Genomic DNA, 15,987 nt, shown 5'->3' with positions numbered 1-15,987 from the left:
AACTCCCTTTTGAATATATTTAGTGAATTGGCCTCAACAACTTTCTGTGGTAGAGAATTCCACAGGTTCACCACTCTCTGGGTGAAGAAGTTTCTCCTCATCTCGGTCCTAAATGGCTTACCCCTTATCCTTAGACTGTGTCCCCTGGTTCTGGACTTCCCCAACATCGGGAACATTCTTCCTGCCTCTAACCTGTCCTGTCCCGTCAGAATTTTATACGTTTCTATGAGATCCCTTCTCATCCTTCTAAACTCCAGTGAATACAGGCCCAGTCGATCCAGTCTCTCCTCATATGTCAGTCCAGCCATCCCTGGAATCAGTCTGGTGAACCTTCGCTGCACTCCCTCAATAGCAAGAATGTCCTTCCTCAGATTAGGAGACCAAAACTGAACACAATACTCCAGGTGAGGCCTCACCAAGGCCCTGTACAACTGCAGTAAGACCTCCCTGCTCCTATACTTAAATCCCCTCGCTATGAAGGCCAACATACCAACAGAAGATCGGGATTTCGTGTTTGTGTCTTTTTGTATTTGTTTAATGATTTTATGACATGCTGCTCAGCATGGCGTGGGTCAAAGTTCACTTCTCCAGGGTTCCGAGCCGCACTGAAGTCACGGCCCGGGACCCGTGGCCTTCTATTAACCGTGCGTGTGCCAAACAAGCGGGGCGATTGGGGGGGGGGGATAAACGGAGTATCTTCCACCTCGGTATCCGCCCCTCGGAGGCGGGGGCGGGGCAGATTCCCCAGAATGATACCTGGGGGGGGGCTGAAAGGGTTATACCCCGAGGACAGGTCACACAGACACAGAGTGTAGAGGATTGAGGGACGATCTGATCACGATGATTGAAGGATTCGATCGGGTGGACCGAGAGAGAAACTGTTTCCTCTGGTGGGGGGAGCCCAGAACGAGGGGGCCTCGCCTTAAAATTAGAGCCAGGCCGTTCAGAGGTGCCGCCCCTCCGACAGTGCGGCACTCCCTCGGTACCGCCCCTCCGACAGTGCGGCATTCCCTCAGTAATGCCCCTCCGACAGTGCGGTGCTCCCTCAGTAATGCCCCTCCGACAGTGCGGCACTCCCTCGGTAATGCCCCTCCGACAGTGCGGTGCTCCCTCAGTAATGCCCCTCCGACAGTGCGGCGCTCCCTCAGTACCGCCCCTCCGACAGTGCGGCGCTCCCTCAGTACCGCCCCTCCGACAGTGCGGCGCTCCCTCAGTACCGCCCCTCCGACAGTGCGGCGCTCCCTCAGTACCGCCCCTCCGACAGTGCGGCGCTCCCTCAGTACTGCCCCTCCGACAGTGCGGCGCTCCCTCAGTACTGCCCCTCCGACAGCGCGGCACTCCCTCAGTACTGCCCCTCCGACAGCGCGGCGCTCCCTCAGTACTGCCCCTCCGACAGTGCGGCTCTCCCTCAGCACCGCCCCTCCGACAGTGCGGCGTTCCCTCAGTACCGCCCCTCCGACAGTGCGGCGCTCCCTCAGTACCGCCCCTCCGACAGTGCGGCGCTCCCTCAGTACCGCCCCTCCGACAGTGCGGCGCTCCCTCAGTACCGCCCCTCCGACAGTGCGGCGCTCCCTCGGTACTGCCCCTCCGACAGTGCGGCGCTCCCTCAGTACCGCCCCTCCGACAGTGCGGCGTTCCCTCAGTACCGCCCCTCCGACAGTGCGGCGCTCCCTCAGTACCGCCCCTCCGACAGTGCGGCGCTCCCTCGGTACCGCCCCTCCGACAGTGCGGCGCTCCCTCGGTACTGCCCCTCCGACAGTGCGGCGCTCCCTCAGTACTGCCCCTCCGACAGTGCGGCGCTCCCTCGGTACCGCCCCTCCGACAGTGCGGCGCTCCCTCAGTACCGCCCCTCCGACAGTGCGGCGCTCCCTCGGTACTGCCCCTCCGACAGTGCGGCGCTCCCTCAGTACCGCCCCTCCGACAGTGCGGCGCTCCCTCGGTACTGCCCCTCCGACAGTGCGGCGCTCCCTCAGTACTGCCCCTCCGACAGTGCGGCCCTCCCTCAGCACTGCCCCTCCGACAGTGCGGCGCTCCCTCAGTACTGCCCCTCCGACAGTGCGGCGCTCCCTCAGTACTGCCCCTCCGACAGTGCGGTGCTCCCTCAGCACAGATTTTTGTCCCTGGAGTGGGATTTGAGCCCACGACCTCCTGACTCCGAGGCGAGAGTGCTGCCCACTGAGCCACAGCGGACACTATATAGCTCATCACGACCACCGGATGTCCCACAGTGCTTTACAGCCAATGAAATGCTGAAACCCTGCCCCCCCCCCCCCCCCCCCATTAAAAAAAAGCAGCTGAGGGGGTCAGTCGCAAACTTTCAAAATGAGACGGATGGATTTTTGTTGGGCCTTGAGGGTTATGGAACCAAGGCGGGCAGATGGGGTGAAGTTACAGGTGTGCTGTGGCCCCATTCAATGGCGGAAGAGGCCCCAGGGGATGAAATGTCCTGCTCTGTTCCTCAAATAGGATTCAGCCCCTCGAGCCTGCTCCGCCATTCAATAAGATCATGGCTGACCTTCGACCTCAACACCACTTTCCCGCCGAACTCCATATCCCTCGATTCCCTTAATAGCCAAATGTCTTATCAATCTCGGCCTTGAATATACTCAACCACTGAGCCTCCACAGCCCTCTGGGGCACAGAATCCCAAAGATTCACCCCCCCCTCTGAGTGAAGAAATTCCTCCTCATCTCAGTCGTAAATGGCCGCCCCCTTATCCTGAGACTGTGTGACCCCTGGTTCTAGACCCCCCAGCCCGGGGGGAAACACCCTCCCTGCATCTACCCTGTCGAGCCCTATAAGAATTGTGTGTGTTTCAATGAGATCACCTCTCATTCTTCTAAACTCGAGAGAATATCGGCCCAGTCTGCTCAATCTCTCCTCATAGGACAATCCCCCCATCCCAGGAATCAGTCTGGTGAACCTTCGCTGCACTCCCTCTATGTCAAGTATATCCTTCCTTAGGTAAGGAGACCCAAACTGTGCACAATACTCCAGGTGTGGTCTCACCAGGGCCCGATATAATCGCAGTAAGACACCTTTACTGTTATACTCCAATCCTCCTGTAATAAAGGCCAACATACCATTTGCTCTAACTGTTTGCTGTACCTCGGGATTGGGGTTGTATCGGAATGGCAGTCACCATTTCTTCTCGAGCCTGTTGCACACTGTTTACTAAAGGCGTAACCAGGAAATTGCTGGCAGGCCGGAGATCAGAACATTGCTCTGTTGCGTGAGCGAGTGTGAGAGAGTCTCTCGTGGCGGGGGTGTTGTGGGGCTGGAGGGGATCGCAGAGATAGAGAGGGACGAGGACCGATTTGGAGAGATTTGGAAAACCGTGGCGGTTTCAACAACCAGAGAAACTTTCCGAGTTCGAACCGAGCAAACTCCCGGAGCCAGTGCCTGTGATTGGCTGCATTTACAGTTAGCCAGTCGGATGGGCACAACTCTGCCGGCTGGGGAGGGGCACGAGGCCCTGGGAGCGGGGGCCAGATCCTGGCGTGTGACGGGGAACGAGGGGCCGTGAGCTCCCAGTCTCCCCGATCCCCGGCGCCTGGCACAGCTCGGCGACACCGGGGAGGCCGGCCTGGGACCCGGGCAGCTAGGGGGCAGCTGCTGTTTAGTGGGCGGGGCCTGGGACCGGGGCCACTAGGGGGCAGCTGCTGTTTAGTGGGCGGGGCCTGGGACCGGGGCCACTAGGGGGCAGCTGCTGTTTAGTGGGCGGGGCCTGGGACCAGGGCAGTTGCTGTTTAGCGATGGGGTGTCTCGGATTGGGTGCCATCACCGACCTGCCCAGAGTGTGTGCGTACACTGGTTCCCCAGCAGTGTACAAGTGACTGACTGTGGGGCTGGGTACCCCTCCCTCCCCCCGTGTGGAGATGGGGAACTGTGAACGGGTGCATGCTCAGTCTGTGCTCACCACTCCCCCTGACACTGCAGTTTGCCACCCACAGGGAGACCACGGATAGATGGGGAACTTGCAACATCTCCGTGTGCTTGTGGCCAGAGTGCCTGGGACTGAGAGTGGGGGGGGCGGTGGGGATTGCTCTGGGCGGGCGATAGAAGTCTGACCCACTCTGAGCTCCATATCATCGCCGTTCCATCCCCCCCTCCCGCCTCTCCCCGCAATGTAGCCAGCTCATCAACCCTTGCAGACACGTCTAGACCAGGGGCTGGCTGCAGGCAGGACCAGGCTTACAGACACACTCTCTCGCACACGTTCCCAGCAAGGATTACTGGGTATTGATCAGGAGAGGGAACCCTCGCGCTCTCTCTCTCTCTCTCTCTCTCTCTCTCTCTCTCTCTCTCTCTCTCTCTCTCTCTCTGTGTCTCTCTCACGCTCTCTCTCTGTCTCGCTCTCTCTCTGTCTCGCTCTCTCTGTGTCTCTCTCGCTCTGTGGCTCTCTCTCTCTCTCGCTCTCTCTCTCTCTCTCTCTCGCTCTCTCTCTCTCTCTCTGTGTCTCTCTCGCTCTCTCTCTCTCTCTGTCTCTCTCGCTCTCGCTCTCTCGCTCTCTCTCTGTGTCTCTCTCGCTCTGTCTCTCTCTGTGTCTCTCGCGCTCTCTCTCTCTCTCTCTGTCTCTCTCGCTCTCTCTGTGTCTCTCTCGCTCTCTCTCTCTCTGTGTGTCTCTCTCGCTCTCTCTCTCTGTGTCTCTCTCGCTCTCTCTCTCTCTCTCTCTGTCTCTCTCTCTCTCTGTGTCTCTCTCTCTGTCTCTCTCTCTCTGTGTGTCTCTCTCGCTCTCTCTCGCTCTCTCTGTGTCTCTCTCTCTCTCTCTCTCTCTCTCTCTGTCTCTCTCTCTCTCTGTGTCTCTCTCTCTGTCTCTCTCTCTCTCTGTGTCTCTCTCGCTCTCTCTCGCTCTCTCTGTGTCTCTCTCTCTCTCTCGCTCTCTCTGTGTCTCTCTCGCTCTCTCTCTCTCTGTGTGTCTCTCTCGCTCTCTCTCTCTCTGTGTGTCTCTCTCGCTCTCTCTCTCTCTCTCTGTGTCTCTCTCGCTCTCTCTCGCTCTCTCTCTCTCTCTGTGTCTCTCTCGCTCTCTCTCTCTCTCTGTGTCTCTCTCGCTCTCTCTCTGTGTCTCTCGCGCTCTGTCTCTCTCTCTGTCTCTCGCGCTCTCTCTCTCACTCTGTGTCTCTCTCACTCTCTCTCTCTCTCTGTGTCTCTCTCGCTCTCTCTCTCTCTCTGTCTCTCTCTGTGTCTCTCTCTCTCTCTCTCTCTGTGTCTCGCGCTCTCTCTCTCTCTCTCTCTCTGTGTCTCTCTCGCTCTCTCTCTCTCTCTGTGTCTCCCGGGAGCACCATTCTAACCTCGATCTCTGGAATATATCAGCCGCTCTGCGTCAGCGGGTTGTGAGTCATTTCTCCCAGTGTATGATTGGGATCGCAGCCAGCAAGTCTCAGGCTGCTGGAGGAAATGGCCAGCGCTGCACTGTGACAGAAGGCTTGCCATCTTGCTCGGTTACCGTGGCAACTGCATCAAACAGCCCATCACAGCGCAGACACCGTTTCCATTTCTGGCCACAACATTGCCAAAAATAACCTGGGATACTCTGGCAACAGTATTTCCCAGAAACTGTCCCTGGAGATTGGAGCGTGGAGCGAGGCCTGGTCCCGGCCTACTGTTCACAGGCTGAGCGAGGCCCACTCCCGGCCGACTGCTCACAGGCTGAGCGAGGCCCACTCCCGGCCGACTGCTCACAGGCTGAGCGAGGCCCACTCCCGGCCGACTGCTCACAGGCTCCCGGCCTACTGTTCACAGGCTGAGCATGGAGTGACTCCCGGCCTACTGCTCACAGGCTGAGCATGGAGTGACTCCCGGCCTACTGCTCACAGGCTGAGCATGGAGTGACTCCCGGCCTACTGCTCACAGGCTGAGCATGGAGTGACTCCCGGCCGACTGCTCACAGGCTGAGCATGGAGTGACTCCCGGCCTACTGCTCACAGGCTGAGCGAGGCCCACTCCTGGCCTACTGCTCACAGGCTGAGCGAGGCCCACTCCCAGCCTACTACTCACAGGCTGAGTGAGGCCCACTCCCGGCCTACTGCTCACAGGCTCCCGGCCTACTGCTCACAGGCTGAGCGAGGCCCACTCCCGGCCGACTGCTCACAGGCTGAGCGAGGCCCACTCCCGGCCGACTGCTCACAGGCTGAGCGAGGCCCACTCCCGGCCTACTGCTCACAGGCTGAGCGAGGCCCACTCCCAGCCTACTGCTCACAGGCTGAGCGAGGCCCACTCCCGGCCGACTGCTCACAGGCTCCCGGCCTACTGTTCACAGGCTGAGCATGGAGTGACTCCCGGCCTACTGCTCACAGGCTGAGCGAGGCCCACTCCCGGCCGACTGCTCACAGGCTGAGCGAGGCCCACTCCCAGCCTACTGCTCACAGGCTGAGCGAGGCCCACTCCCGACCTACTGCTCACAGGTTGAAGTCCGGCCTCGTGAGCACAGCCTCTTACAACCCTGGACCCAATCTCAGGTTTTCCTCCATCACGTGGGGTTATTCATGCTCTACGCACGCACGCACACCCCATTCAGCCTCTGCTGCCTCTTTCAAACAGCGATCCAATTAGGCCCACTCAATCCTCACCCTCTCGCATCACCCCCTGTGCTCGCTGCCCCCGTGTCCTAACTCGCACCGAGTCCCGCTCACCCATCACCCCCTGTGCTCACTGCCCCGTGTCCTAACTCGCACCGAGTCCCGCTCACCCATCACCCCCTGTGCTCACTGCCCCCGTGTCCTAACTCGCACCGAGTCCCACTCACCCATCACCCCCTGTGCTCACTGCCCCGTGTCCTAACTCGCACCGAGTCCCACTCACCCATCACCCCCTGTGCTCACTGCCCCGAGTCCCGCTCACCCATCACCCCCTGTGCTCACTGCCCCGTGTCCTAACTCGCACCGAGTCCCACTCACCCATCACCCCCTGTGCTCACTGCCCCGAGTCCCACTCACACATAACCCCCTGTGCTCACTGCCCCGTGTCCTAACTCGCACCGAGTCCCGCTCACCCATCACCCCCTGTGCTCACTGCCCCGTGTCCTAACTTGCACCGAGTCCCACTCACCCATCACCCCCTGTGCTCACTGACCCGGGTCCTAACTCGCACCGAGTCCCGCTCACCCATCACTCCCTGTGCTCGCTGCCCCGTGTCCTAACTCGCACCCAGTCCCACTCACCCATCACCCCCTGTGCTCGCTGACCCGAGTCCCGCTCACCCATCACCCCCTGTGCTCGCTGCCCCGTGTCCTAACTCACACCCAGTCCCACTCACCCATCACCCCCTGTGCTCGCTGACCCGAGTCCCGCTCACACATCACCCCCTGTGCTCGCTGCCCCGTGTCCTAACTCGCACCGAGTCCCGCTCACCCATCACCCCCTGTACTCGCTGACCTACACTGGCTCCTGGTCCAGCAACGCCTCAATTTCAAAATTCTCACCCTTGTTTTCAAATCCCACCATGGACTTGCCCCTCCCTATCTCTGTCACCTACTCCAGCCCCTCAAGCCCCCGAGATCTCTGCGCTCCTCTAATTCTACCTTCATGACCATCCCTGATTATAATCGCTCCACCATCGGTGGCCGTGCCTTCAGCTGCCTGGGCCCCAAGCTCGGGAACTCCCTCCCTAAACCTCTCCGTGTTATGTATGAATCGAGAGTCTGACTGGATACTGTGAGCTCAAAATAAAGTGTGACCTTAGTCCTTTTATTGCAGGTCTCCAGAGTGCTTCTCCAGCCTGTGAGGCCTCCTTAAATACCTGTGCTCCCAAGGGATTGTGGGATCCCTTGGGACTCCAGGGCATGAGCCCTCTGGTGGCTGTATAAGGTATATACAGGTTTGCTTATATAACAATCCGCCTCTCCCTCCTTCAAGACGCTCCTTAAAACCGACCTCTTTGACCAGGCTTTTGTTCACCTGCCAATTTCTACTTGTGTGGCTCAGTGTCATTTTTATCACATAATACTCCTGCGGAGCACCTTGACATTTCACTACGTTAAAGGCGCTTTACAAATACAATTGTTGTTGGTCTGGGCCTATATGTGACTCCAGACCCACAGCAATGTGGGTGACTCTTGCCTGCCCTGTGAAATAGCCCAGCGGGACACTCCGCTGTAACAAGCCCCGACGAACAGCGCAGCACACGGACTGCAGCGGTTCAAGGCGATGGCTCGCCTTGTCCCGGGGTGATTAGCGCACGGGCAATAAATACCGGCCTTGCCAGCGATGCCCACGTCCCGTGAGGGGTTGGAGGCCCCTGGAGTTGCTCACTGTGTTCACGTCTAATTATCAGCAAAGGGAGAAACGTGGGCGAGTGTGTGTGTTTTTGTCAGCGGTGTGTGGGGGCCATGTGGAGCTGGTAAAAGCTGTGGTTGTGGGAACTGCTCTGGTTTCCATTAGGCCCAGGCAGCCTGGAGCCAGCTCGTAATCCGCTGGCCAACAGGCGGGTCTGCTCACTGCGACCCTCCCAGATCAGGGTAACCTGGTCATGCAACAAGCCGGGAGCTCCCCGCCCCACCCCCAGCGGTACACGTCACGGTTGCGTACGGTGAGATGATGTATTGCCTGCACGCGAATTCTGGCTCCTCGATATCGTTACAGCCTCGTCCGTGCCTTTGTTACATCCAGCCTTGACCATTCCAATGTTTCCCTGGTCAGCCTCTCTGCCCCCACCCCAAGTAAACGACAACTGATCCATCACCCGTGTCCTAACTCGCCCCGAGTCCCGCTCACCCATCACCCCCTGTGCTCACTGACCCGTGTCCTAACTCGCCCCGAGTCCCGCTGCCCCCGTGTCCTAACTCGCCCCGAGTCCCGCTCACCCATCACCCCCTGTGCTCACTGCCCCGTGTCCTAACTCGCCCCGAGTCCCGCTGCCCCGTGTCCTAACTCGCCCCGAGTCCCGCTGCCCCGTGTCCTAACTCGCCCCGAGTCCCGCTGCCCCGTGTCCTAACTCGCCCCGAGTCCCGCTGCCCCGTGTCCTAACTCGCCCCGGGTCCCGCTGACCCGTGTCCTAACTCGCCCCGGGTCCCGCTGACCCGTGTCCTCACTCGCCCCGGGTCCCGCTGACCCGTGTCCTAACTCGCCCCGGGTCCCGCTGACCCGTGTCCTAACTCGCCCCGAGTCCCGCTCACCCATCACCCCCTGTGCTCACTGCCCCCATGTCCTAACTCGCACCGAGTCCCACTCACCCATCACCCCCTGTGCTCACTGCCCCGTGTCCTAACTCGCCCCGAGTCCCACTCACCCATCACCCCCTGTGCTCACTGACCCGTGTCCTAACTCGCCCCGAGTCCCGCTGACCCATCACCCCCTGTGCTCACTGCCCCGTGTCCTAACTCGCCCCGAGTCCCACTCACCCATCACCCCCTGTGCTCACTGACCCGTGTCCTAACTCGCCCCGAGTCCCGCTGACCCATCACCCCCTGTGCTCACTGACCCGTGTCCTCACTCGCCCCGAGTCCCGCTGCCCCGTGTCCTAACTCGCCCCGAGTCCCACTGACCCGTGTTCTCAGATCTAAGGGCAGTTGTTGCACATCTGGAAGTTACTGAGCAATTGCAACAACAACTTGTATTTATATAGCACCTTTAACGTTGTGAAACATCTCAAGGCACCTCACAGGAGGGTTATCAGACACAATTTGACACCGAGCTGCATCAGTAGATACTGGGGCAGGTGGGTCAGAGAGGTCGGTTTTAAGGAGCATCTTAGAGGAGGAGAGAGAGGCGGAGAGGTTTAGGGAGGGAGTTCCAGAGCTTGGGGCCCAGGCAGCTGAAGGCACGGCCACCGATGGTGGAGCGATTATAATCAGGGATGGTCAGGAGGGCAGAATTAGAGGGGCGCAGAGATCTCTGGGGGGGGGGTTGTGGGGCTGGAGGAGGTTACAGAGATAGGGAGGGGTATAGGGGCTGGAGGAGGTTACAGAGATAGGGAGGGGTGCAGGGCTGGAGGGATTTGTAAACAAGGATGAGAATTTTGAAATCGAGGCGTTGCTTAACTGGGAGCCAATGTAGGTCAGCGAGCACAGGGGGTGATGGGTGAGTGGGACTCGGTGCGAGTTAGGACACGGGTCAGTGAGCACAGGGGGTGATGGGTGAGTGGGACTGGGTGCGAGTTAGGACACGGGTCAGTGAGCACAGGGGGTGATGGGTGAGCGGGACTCGGTGCGAGTTAGGACACGGGTCAGTGAGCACAGGGGGTGATGGGTGAGTGGGACTGGGTGCGAGTTAGGACACGGGTCAGTGAGCACAGGGGGTGATGGGTGAGTGGGACTCGGTGCGAGTTAGGACACGGGGCAGTGAGCACAGGGGGTGATGGGTGAGCAGGACTGGGTGTGAGTTAGGACACGGGGGCAGTGAGCACAGGGGGTGATGGGTGAGCGGGACTGGGTGTGAGTTAGGACACGGGGGTAGTGAGCACAGCGGGTGATGGGTGAGTGGGGCTCGGTGCGAGTTAGGACACGGGGGTAGTGAGCACAGGGGGTGATGGGTGAGCGGGACTGGGTGCGAGTTAGGACACGGTGGCAGCTGAGTTTTGGAACACCTCTAGTTTACGTCGGGTAGAAGGTGGGAGGCCGGCCAGGAGTGCGTTGGAATAGTCAGGTCTACAGATAACATGGCACGGATGAGGGTTTCAGCAGCGGATGAGCTGAGGCAGGGAGGAGGGAGGGATATGACGGGTAATTGGGTGTGGGCCTGGTCTAGCAGGGTTTGTGGGGTGATGCAGTTAAAGCCCCCACCCCTCTGTGTGTTGCCCTCCCATTAGTATTGCTCGAGCATTTCTCGGCTTGTTGCTCAGTGGATCTTGCCCCGATTGTTGAGGTGGATGTGACACTCACTCTCTCTGTCCCTCTCTCCCTCTCTCCTGTTTCTCAGGAACACGAAGAAGGAGTCTGAGCTCGCAGCAGCCCTGGCTCGTCTCCGGGACCTGGAGGCTATCCTGAACTCCAAGGATGCTGCACTCTCCACTGCCCTCAGCGAGAAGCGGAACGTGGAGACCGAGCTCCGAGAGCTGCGAGGGCAGTTAGCCAAGGTGAGGGATCGAGTGACCGAGGGAGGCCCGTCCTCCGGGAACACGTGTGTGTGGGGAGAGCCCCTCGCTGTGTGTGTGGGGGGAGGGGCCCCTCACTGTGTGTGGGGGGAGGGGCCCTCGCTGTGTGTGTGTGTGGGGAGAGCCCCTCGCTGTGTGTGTGGGGGGAGGGGCCCCTCACTGTGTGTGTGTGTGGGGAGAGGCCCCTCACTGTGTGTGTGTGTGTGGGGGGAGAGGCCCCTCACTGTGTGTGTGTGTGTGGGGGGAGAGGCCCCTCACTGTGTGTGTGGGGGGAGGGGCCCTCGCTGTGTGTGTGGGGGGAGGGGCCCCTCACTGTGTGTGTGGGGGGAGGGGCCCTCGCTGTGTGTGTGGGGGGAGGGGCCCTCGCTGTGTGTGTGTGTGTGTGGGGAGAGAACCTCACTGTGTGTGTGTGTGGGGTGAGAGACCCTCGCTGTGTGTGTGGGGGGAGAGGCCCTCGCTGTGTGTGTGGGGGGAGAGGCCCTCGCTGTGTGTGTGTGGGGAGAGCCCCTCGCTGTGTGTGTGGAGGGAGGGGCCCCTCACTGTGTGTGTGTGTGTGTGTGTGGGGAGAGAGACCCTCACTGTGTGTGTGTGTGTGTGGAGAGAGACCCCTCACTGTGTGTGTGCGTGGGGGGAGAGACCCTCACTGTGTGTGTGTGTGTGTGGGGAGAGAGACCCCTCACTCTGTGTGTGTGTGTGGGGAGAGGCCCCTCACTGTGTGTGTGTGTGTGGGGAGAGAGACCCTCACTGTGTGTATGTGTGGGGAGAGGCCCCTCACTGTGTGTGTGTGTGTGTGGGGGGAGAGAGACCCTCTGTGTGTGTGTGTGTGGGGAGAGGCCCCCTCACTGTGTGTGTGTGTGGGGAGAGGCCCCCTCACTGTGTGTGTGTGGGGAGAGGCCCCCTCACTGTGTGTGTGTGGGGAGAGGCCCCTCACTGTGTGTGTGTGTGGGGAGAGAGACCCTCACTGTGTGTGTGTGTGGGGAGAGACCCTCACTGTGTGTGTGTGTGTGGGGAGAGAGACCCTCACTGTGTGTGTGTGTGTGGGGAGAGGCCCCTCACTGTGTGTGTGTGTGTGTGGGGAGAGGCCCCTCATTGTGTGTGTGTGTGGGGCGAGGCCCCTCACTGTGTGTGTGTGTGGGGGGGGAGAGACCCTCATTGTATGTGTGTGTGGGGAGAGGCCCCTCACTGTGTGTGTGTGTGGGGGGGGGAGAGACCCTCACTGTGTGTGTGTGTGGAGAGGCCCTCACTGTGTGTGTGTGGGGAGAGACCCTCACTGTGTGTGTGTGTGGGGAGAGGCCCTTCACTGTGTGTGTGTGTGGGGAGAGGCCCCTCACTGTGTGTGTGTGTGGGGAGAGGCCCCTCACTGTGTGTGTGTGTGTGTGGGGGGAGAGAGACCCTCTGTGTGTGTGTGTGTGTGGGGAGAGGCCCCCTCACTGTGTGTGTGTGTGGGGAGAGGCCCCCTCACTGTGTGTGTGTGGGGAGAGGCCCCCTCACTGTGTGTGTGTGGGGAGAGGCCCCTCACTGTGTGTGTGTGTGGGGAGAGAGACCCTCACTGTGTGTGTGTGTGGGGAGAGAGACCCTCACTGTGTGTGTGTGTGTGTGTGGGGAGAGACCCTCACTGTGTGTGTGTGTGTGGGGAGAGAGACCCTCACTGTGTGTGTGTGTGTGGGGAGAGGCCCCTCACTGTGTGTGTGTGTGTGTGGGGAGAGGCCCCTCATTGTGTGTGTGTGTGGGGCGAGGCCCCTCACTGTGTGTGTGTGTGGGGGGGGAGAGACCCTCATTGTAGGTGTGTGTGGGGAGAGGCCCCTCACTGTGTGTGTGTGTGGGGGGGGGGAGAGACCCTCACTGTGTGTGTGTGTGGAGAGGCCCTCACTGTGTGTGTGTGGGGAGAGACCCCTCACTGTGTGTGTGTGTGGGGGGGGAGAGACCCTCACTGTGTGTGTGTGTGTGGGGAGAGAGACCCTCACTGTGTGTGTGTGTGGGGAGAGGCCCCTCACTGTGTGTGTGTGTGTGTGTGTGTGGGGAGAGGCCCCTCACTGTGTGTGTGTGTGTGTGTGTGTGTGTGTGGGGAGAGACCCTCACTGTGTGTGTGTGTGGGGAGAGGCCCTTCACTGTGTGTGTGTGTGGGGAGAGGCCCCTCACTGTGTGTGTGTGTGGGGAGAGGCCCCTCACTGTGTGTGTGTGTGTGTGTGTGTGTGTGTGTGTGGGGAGAGGCCCTTCACTGTGTGTGTGTGTGTGGGGAGAGGCCCCTCACTGTGTGTGTGTGTGTGGGGAGAGGCCCCTCACTGTGTGTGTGTGTGTGGGGAGAGGCCCCTCACTGTGTGTGGGGAGAGGCCCCTCACTGTGTGTGTGTGTGTGTGTGGGGAGAGGCCCCTCACTGTGTGTGTGTGTGTGTGTGGGGAGAGGCCCCTCACTGTGTGTGTGTGGGGAGAGGCCCCTCACTGTGTGTGTGTGTGTGTGTGTGTGTGTGTGGGGAGAGGCCCCTCACTGTGTGTGTGTGTGGGGGGGGAGAGACCCTCATTGTGTGTGTGTGTGGGGGGGGAGAGAGACACTCACTGTGTGTGTGTGTGTGTGTGGGGAGAGGCCCTCACTGTGTGTGTGTGTGTGTGTGTGTGTGGGGGGGGAGAGAGACACTCACTGTGTGTGTGTGTGTGTGTGGGGAGAGGCCCTCACTGTGTGTGTGTGGGGAGAGCCCCTCACTGTGTGTGTGTGTGTGTGGGAGAGGCCCCTCACTGTGTGTGTGTGTGGGGGGAGAGACCCTCACTGTGTGTGTGTGTGTGGGGGGAGAGTCCCTCACTGTGTGTGTGTGTGGGGGGAGAGACCCTCACTGTGTGTGTGTGTGGGGGGAGAGACCCTCACTGTGTGTGTGTGTGTGGGGAGAGACCCTCACTGTGTGTGTGTGTGGGGGGAGAGACCCTCACTGTGTGTGTGTGTGGGGAGAGGCCCCTCACTGTGTGTGTGTGTGTGGGGAGAGGCCCCTCACTGTGTGTGTGTGTGTGTGTGTGTGTGTGTGTGTGTGTGTGTGTGTGTGTGTGTGTGTGGGGAGAGGCCCCTCACTGTGTGTGTGTGTGTGTGTGTGTGTGTGTGTGTGTGTGGGGAGAGGCCCTCACTGTGTGTGTGTGGGGAGAGACCCCTCACTGTGTGTGTGTGTGTGTGTGTGGGGAGAGGCCCCTCACTGTGTGTGTGTGTGTGTGTGGGGAGAGACCCTCACTGTGTGTGTGTGTGTGGGGAGAGACCCTCACTGTGTGTGTGTGGGGAGAGACCCTCACTGTGTGTGTGTGTGTGGGGAGAGACCCTCACTGTGTGTGTGTGTGTGGGGAGAGGCCCCTCACTGTGTGTGTGTGTGTGTGGGGAGAGAGACCCCTCACTGTGTGTGTGTGTGTGGGGAGAGGCCCCTCACTGTGTGTGTGTGTGTGTGTGTGTGTGTGTGTGTGTGTGTGGGGAGAGGCCCTCACTGTGTGTGTGTGGGGAGAGACCCCTCACTGTGTGTGTGTGTGTGGGGAGAGGCCCCTCACTGTGTGTGTGTGTGTGTGGGGAGAGACCCTCACTGTGTGTGTGTGTGTGGGGAGAGACCCTCACTGTGTGTGTGTGTGTGGGGAGAGACCCTCACTGTGTGTGTGTGTGTGGGGAGAGACCCTCACTGTGTGTGTGTGTGTGTGTGGGGAGAGGCCCCTCACTGTGTGTGTGTGTGTGGGGAGAGGCCCCTCACTGTGTGTGTGTGTGTGTGGAGAGAGACCCCTCACTGTGTGTGTGTGTGTGTGTGGGGAGAGGCCCCTCACTGTGTGTGTGTGTGTGGGGAGAGGCCCCTCACTGTGTGTGTGTGTGTGTGTGTGGGGAGAGGCCCCTCACTGTGTGTGTGTGGGGAGAGGCCCCTCACTGTGTGTGTGTGTGTGTGGGGAGAGACCCTCACTGTGTGTGTGTGTGTGTGGGGAGAGGCCCCTCACTGTGTGTGTGTGGGGAGAGGCCCCTCACTGTGTGTGTGTGTGTGTGTGTGTGGGGAGAGGCCCCTCACTGTGTGTGTGTGTGTGGAGAGGCCCCTCACTGTGTGTGTGTGTATGGTGCACTGACTGTGGAGATGGCGAGGTCGATAACAAATAAAAGTTTGTATTTATATGGCGCCTTTAATATAGTGAAACACCCCACGGAGTGTTCGGAGATGAGAACATTTGACACCGAACCACACCAGGAGATATTAGCGCAGGTGTCCAAAAGCTGGGTTTTAAGGAGTGTCTTGAAGGAGGAGAGAGAGGTGGAGAGGTTTAGGGAGGGAGTTCCAGAGCTCGGGGCCCAGGCAGCTGAAGGCACGGCCACCGATGGTGGAGCGATTATAATCAGGGATGGTCAGGAGGGGTCAACAACCAGGGGGCAGAGATTTAAAGTAATTGGGGGGAGGTTTAGAGGGGATTTGAGGGGAAATGTCTTCACCCAGAGGGTGGTGGGGGTCTGGGGTGGAACTCACTGCCTGAAAGGGTGGTAGAGGCAGAAACCCTCACCGCATTTAAAAACTACCTGGATGTGCACTTGAAGTGCCGTAACCCACAGGGCTACGGACCGAGAGCGGGAAAGTGGGATTAGGCTGGGGGGCTCTTTGTCGGCCGGCGCGGACACGATGGGCCGAATGGCCTCCGTCCGTGGCCTGCGTCGCTCCGATTCTCCGCGAGTCGGGCGCCATGTGCCGTCCGGCTCGGTGACCCCGCTGGTCTCGAGCCTGCCGACACTGCCACCTTGTGGCGGGAGGTTTTTTTTAAAAATCCGTTTTCAGTGGTTCAGGCGGTGCCAGTATTTAGGCCCAAGAGACCTTAGTGTGTTTGCGCGCTGATTAAAGCTGCAGGCCTCCAGCGGTTGTCCAATAAAGCACGCGGCTGGTTACACTGGGGGGGGGGGGGGTGGGTTTGGGCTCTGACACGTGCTGCTGGGTCCCTCGGGGACGAGTTGCTCATATGCCGCTGGGCCCCAAGGCGA

General features: G+C 59.9%; 1 protein-coding gene across 6 annotated transcripts in view; it reads left to right on the top strand.

The window, feature by feature from the left end:
- The window catches only part of lmna (lamin A), a 115,142-nt gene that overhangs the window by 45,508 nt on the left and 53,647 nt on the right, over positions 1–15,987 (top strand). For all 6 annotated transcript variants that reach the window (XM_070868701.1, XM_070868697.1, XM_070868700.1 and 3 more), the window contains exon 3: positions 10,854–11,010. In XM_070868701.1, the coding sequence (XP_070724802.1) occupies positions 10,854–11,010 (157 nt within the window). The remainder of the gene's footprint in view (positions 1–10,853; positions 11,011–15,987) is intronic.

Source organism: Pristiophorus japonicus, chromosome 30, assembly GCF_044704955.1.
Source record: "Pristiophorus japonicus isolate sPriJap1 chromosome 30, sPriJap1.hap1, whole genome shotgun sequence".
Lineage (NCBI taxonomy): Eukaryota > Metazoa > Chordata > Chondrichthyes > Pristiophoridae > Pristiophorus > Pristiophorus japonicus.
The sequence above is the reverse complement of the archived record's forward strand: the minus strand, read 5'-3'. Positions and strand labels throughout refer to the sequence as shown.